Genomic DNA, 5,634 nt, shown 5'->3' on the forward strand with positions numbered 1-5,634 from the left:
TCTCTTCAATAAGTGGTGATGGGAAAACTGGACAGCTACATGTAAAAGAATGAAATTAAAACACTCCCTAACACTATACATAAAAATAAACTCAAAATGGATTAAAGACCTAAATGTAAGGCCAGACACTATAAAACTCTTAGAGAAAAACATAGACAGAACACTCTTTGACATATATCACAGCACGATCATTTTGACCCACCTCCTAGAGAAATGGAAATAAAAACAAACAAATTGGACCTAATGAAACTTAAACGCTTTTGCACAGCAAAGGAAACCATAAACAAGACGAAGAGACAACCCTCAGAATGGGAGAAAATATTTGCAAATGAAGCAAGTGACAACGGATTAATCTCCAAAATTTACAAGCAGTTCATGCAGCTCAATATCAAAAAAACAAACAACCCAATCCAAAAATGGGCAGAAGACCTAAACAGACACTTCTCCAAAGAAGATATGCAGATTGCCAACAAACACATGAAAGCATGCTCAACATCACTAATCATCAGAGAACTGCAAATCAAAACTACAGTGAGATATCACCTCACACCAGTCAGAATGGCCATCATCAAAAAATCTACAAACAATAAATGCTGGAGAGGGGGTGGAGAAAGGGGAACCTTCTTGCACTGTTGGTGGGAATGTAAATTGATACAGCCACTATGGAGAACAGTATGGAGGTTCCTTAAAAAAATAAAAATAGAACTACCATACAACCCAGAATCCCACTACTGGGTATATACCCTGAGAAAACCATAATTCAAAGAGTGATGTACCACAATGTTCACTGCAGCTCTATTTACAATGGCCAAGATATGAAAACAACCTAAGTGTCCATCGACAGATGAATGGATAAAGAAGATGTGGCACATATATACAGTGGAGTATTACTCAGCCATAAAAAGAAATGAAATTGAGTTATTTGTAGTGAGGTGGATGGATCTAGAGTCTGTTATACGAGTGAAGTAAGTCAGAAAGAGAAAAACAAATACTGTATGCTAACACATATACATGGAATCTTAAAAAAAAAAAGGTTATGTAGAGCGTAGGAGCAGGAGAGGAATAAAGACGCAGGTGTAGAGAATGGACTTGAGGACATAGGGAGCAGGAAGGGTAAGCTGGGATGAAGTGAGAGACCAGCATGGACTTATATATACTACTAAATGTAAAATAGACAGCTAGTGGGAAGCAGACACATAGCTCAGGGAGATCAGCTCGGTGCTTTGTGACCACCTAGAAGGGTGGGATAGAGAGGGTGGGAGGGAGACGCAAGAGGGAGGAGATATGGGGATATATGTATATGTATAGCTGATTTGCTTTGTTATACAGCAGAAACGAACACACCATTGTAAAGCAATTATACTCCAATAAAAATGTTAAAAAAAAGACCCAATGCAGCCATAAACAAACAAACAAACAAATTTTTTTTAAGAAGGAAAGAAAACAGGTGAGGGGAACATGAAGGTTCCTTATGTTGTTCCATTTAATTTGTACATGTTTGAAATTTTCTATAACAAAAAGTATGCGTATCTGAATATTAAACTAAAACTGCTTTACCAAAGAAAAAATATTTTAGGGTCCTGAGAATAAAATAAGTCTAAAAATAAGATATGTAAGACCTTTATCAATAAAAATTTAAAAGATATTTTAAAAGACCTAAATAAATGGAGAACTATTCCATGCCATGATCATGGACAGTAAGACTCAGTATCCTAATGATATTATTCTGTCCACATTTATAAATCCAATGCAATGCCAATCAAATTCTAAACTCAGTACCCTAATGACATCAATTATGGTAGTGGTTGATACATTAAGGTACACTGACTGATAAATTCAATACAATTTCAATCAAATCCTGATTGGAATTTTTTGTGGAATTTGACAAGTTGATTCTAAAATGTATGTGGAAGAGTTGTGGACCATAATGAAAAAGACTGAGTAATTTGAAAGTAAAAGAAAAACTTCTGAACCAGAGAGCCACCATAGACAAAGTGAAGGTAAGTCACTAACTGGAAGATATTTGCATATATTAATGAATAAATATTAGTATCCAAACTTTACAAAGAGTTCCTATAAATAAATAAGAAAAAGACCAACAATCCAAAAGAAAAATGGGCAAAGGATATAACAAGCTATATAATGTCCAATTAAGAAAAGATGTCTAGGATCATTCCTTATGAGGAGAAATGCAAATTAAACCATATCCTGACTGGCAAAATTTAAGTCTGATAATATCAAGTGTGGATGAGGATGTGGAACAAGGGGAAGTTTCATAAACTGCTGGCAGGAGTATACCTGGTATAAGAATGATAAAGAACAATCCCGTAATTTCTAGTGAGGTTGAAAATGTGAATATTCTAAGTTCCAGCAATTTGTATTATAGGTACATAGTTTGAAGAAACTGTCCCACATATACACAAGGAGACAAACAATGATGTTTAACAAAATCTTGTTTGTAACAGGAAAGTACATAACTGAAAACAAATTAAATAGCAAGAGAATGGATAAAGAAGTCACAGTACATTCATATTATGGAATAAAGCAGTTAAATTGAACTAGAACAATGTATTATTGAAGATGATTACAGAAAAAAGCAAGTTGCAGTAGCATTTATACAGATTAAAAACATGCAAAATAATATGGTATGTTGCTTATATATTTATATAGTAAGATAACAAAAACATGTAGGTACCATATTTTGTACCAAAATTAGGGAAGAAGGAAAATGAGATTGAGAAGGAGTACACCTGGGGCTACATTTATAGGTCTGTAAGAATAGAGCACTAATGTAAATATGGCAAAATGTTAAGACATGAAAACTCATTTAGTGGGTACAATGGTATTTCTATTACCCTCTGCATTTCCCTGGTAGTTTGAAACATTTTATAATTTCTCATACAATAAAAATGATTGTTAATTTAAAAACTTAATTAAAATGCTAATTTTATGGTTTAAAATAAAAATAGAATTTATCTCCGTCACTCACCTGCCTCTCAAAAGCTCTTAGGAAAATTAGCTGTTGTAGTTATGTTAGAACTTATTTTGAAATTTGGTTTTCATGTAAATCTAGATTTTAAATATATAGGGCTTATTTAATATTATATTTCCCACATAAATTCCACTATTCTATTGTTTCCTAATTTTAGATCCTAATATTTTGAAAATACATGACTGAAATTTGTTTCTTCAAGCCTCTACACATTGAATTCTTTAGCAACAAACACCAAGGAACTTCATAAGTTTTTCTGTTACACTAAAATTTTGTGGTAAAAACTGAGCAATGCTTAAAACATCTGTTAGAACTTAGAAATATTTTATGTTAGAGAATTTGAAGGAATATTATTTATTCAAAAATTAATTTTTGGAAATTAACATACACATAGGGGCTTCCCTGGTGGCACAGTGGTTGGGAGTCCGCCTGCCAATGCAGGGGACACGGGTTCATGCCCCGGTCCGGGAGGATCCCACATGCTGTGGAGCGGCTGGGCTCGTGAGCCATGTCCCCTGAGCCTGCGCGTCCGGAGCCTGTGCCCCACAACGGGAGAGGCCACAGCAGTGAGAGGCCCACGTACCGCAAAAAAAAAAAAAAAAAGTAAACATAAACGTTATATATGAGATCATAACCATAGAAAACAAACTGAATCAAGTATATCTTCTAGAATTACAAATATTACTTTTTACTTTATTAATCCCAAGGCCAGAATTCAAGGTTGAAATGAAAACATTATAGTAGTTATTGTATCTGAAAGTAACTGTGTTAAAGCATATGATATGGATACTTACTAAAAATAAACTTTCCAGTATTAAAAAGAAAATTAGACATAAGCACCCAATACACTATCATTGCTCCAATGAGAGACACCAAGGAGCAAAGGAGACTTGACCACTGCCCAAAGGAGCCAAAATAATATCTGCAGACATCTGGATATTCCCAGGTAGTGGTATCCACTGATGCTAGATAAAATATAAAAGGGAAAGAATAAAATTAGATGTTAATCTTATATTCCATATTCATAATTTGTGTTCTCCAAATTAAATCAAAACATTTAGCAAAAGATTATGGGTATTCCACCACCAGGTATTAGACCATATTATGAAATAACAGTAATTAAAACATTATATATAGCAGAAATTAATACATTTTAAATCAACTATACTTCAATTAAAAAAAAACAAAACAAAAAATTATAGAACAAATACATAAAAAGAAATGTAGGTAACATTTAGCAAAAGATTATGGGTATTCCACCACCAGGTATTAGACCATATTATGAAATAACAGTAATTAAAACATTATATATAGCAGAAATTAATACAACATTTTAAATCAACTATACTTCAATTAAAAAAAAAAAAACAAAAAATTATAGAACAAATACATAAAAAGAAATGTAGGTGAATGAAATAGTACAGGTAATCTGAGAAGTAGATTACAGTATCATAAAATTTTATAATTAATAAAAGCAAGTGATAAACCAAGGCTAGAAAAAATCATCAATAAGGGACAGAAGACATTATCCAATATTTGGCATACTTAATAATAACATAGAGGAAAGTTTTCTTGAGTCATACTTCACACCACATGCCAATTTAAATTTCAGATAATTAGGGAAGTGGGGAAGGGCAATAGAGTAGTAGAGGAATAAAAGGTACAAACTATATATTATGTATAAAATAAGCTATAAGGATATATTGTGTAACATGAGGAATATGGCCAATATTTTATAATAACTATAAATGGAATATAAATTTTAAAAATTGTGAATCACTATATTGTACAGCTGTATCTTATATAATATTGTACATCAACTATACTTCAATTTAAAAAAATTTGAGACAATTGAGTTAATTTAAAAATTAAATAACAGAAAATTTAGATGACAATGTAAAAATAGCACCTGAAAGGTTATCCTTTACTATCAACTGAAGAAATAGAAATTACAGTGGAACAGACAGGCAGATATAAACAAACTAATACAATACAAAAGCCATTCAAATATTGAAGAGGAAAGAAATTAACAAAAAATAACAGGTAAAGGGCTAACTGCCTACCTCATATAAAGAATTTAGCATATCTATAAGAGCACCAAGGGACTTGTGGATACATGGGAAAGGGATATGACTAAATAACACAATTAAGAGAAAATATACCACTGCTTAGTAGAGACAGAATAAAACTGGAGGCAAAGCCTGGTCTGTTGATTCGTACTTGCTAAGATTCAATGAAATAATGTATGTCTATTTAGGTCCTAAACTAAAAACCTAAAAAGGTATTTCCCTGATCTAAATTATAGAAATGAGTGGAGGTAACGCATTGGTACAACTTTGAGAATTCATTACAAAGGACACATTGCTCACATTTTCATACTTACAATTTCTACTTTTAGGAGATTCCAACATTTAGATCCTTTGGTAGGGATAGGTCAAAACAAGTCACCATAAACCGATAAGAATCATAGAATTCTCAATTTAGTCCTAGCAAAGACCTTATTTTAAAAATACAACTTTTGGGGGCTTCCCTGGTGGCGCAGAGGTTGCGCGTCCGCCTGCCGATGCAGGGGAACCGGGTTCGCGCCCCGGTATGGAAGGATCCCACATGCCGCGGAGCGGCTGGTCCCGTGAGCCATGGCC

The 5,634-nt window shown here is 33.2% G+C and overlaps 1 protein-coding gene across 1 annotated transcript in view; it reads right to left on the reverse strand.

Moving 5' to 3' along the window:
• Positions 1–5,634, reverse strand: part of SLC38A9 (solute carrier family 38 member 9) — a 109,590-nt gene that overhangs the window by 62,542 nt on the left and 41,414 nt on the right. The window contains exon 7 of the mRNA XM_055086888.1: positions 3,787–3,957. Within this exon, the coding sequence (XP_054942863.1) occupies positions 3,787–3,957 (171 nt within the window). The remainder of the gene's footprint in view (positions 1–3,786; positions 3,958–5,634) is intronic.

Source organism: Physeter macrocephalus, chromosome 8, assembly GCF_002837175.3.
Source record: "Physeter macrocephalus isolate SW-GA chromosome 8, ASM283717v5, whole genome shotgun sequence".
Classification (NCBI taxonomy): Eukaryota; Metazoa; Chordata; class Mammalia; order Artiodactyla; family Physeteridae; genus Physeter; species Physeter macrocephalus.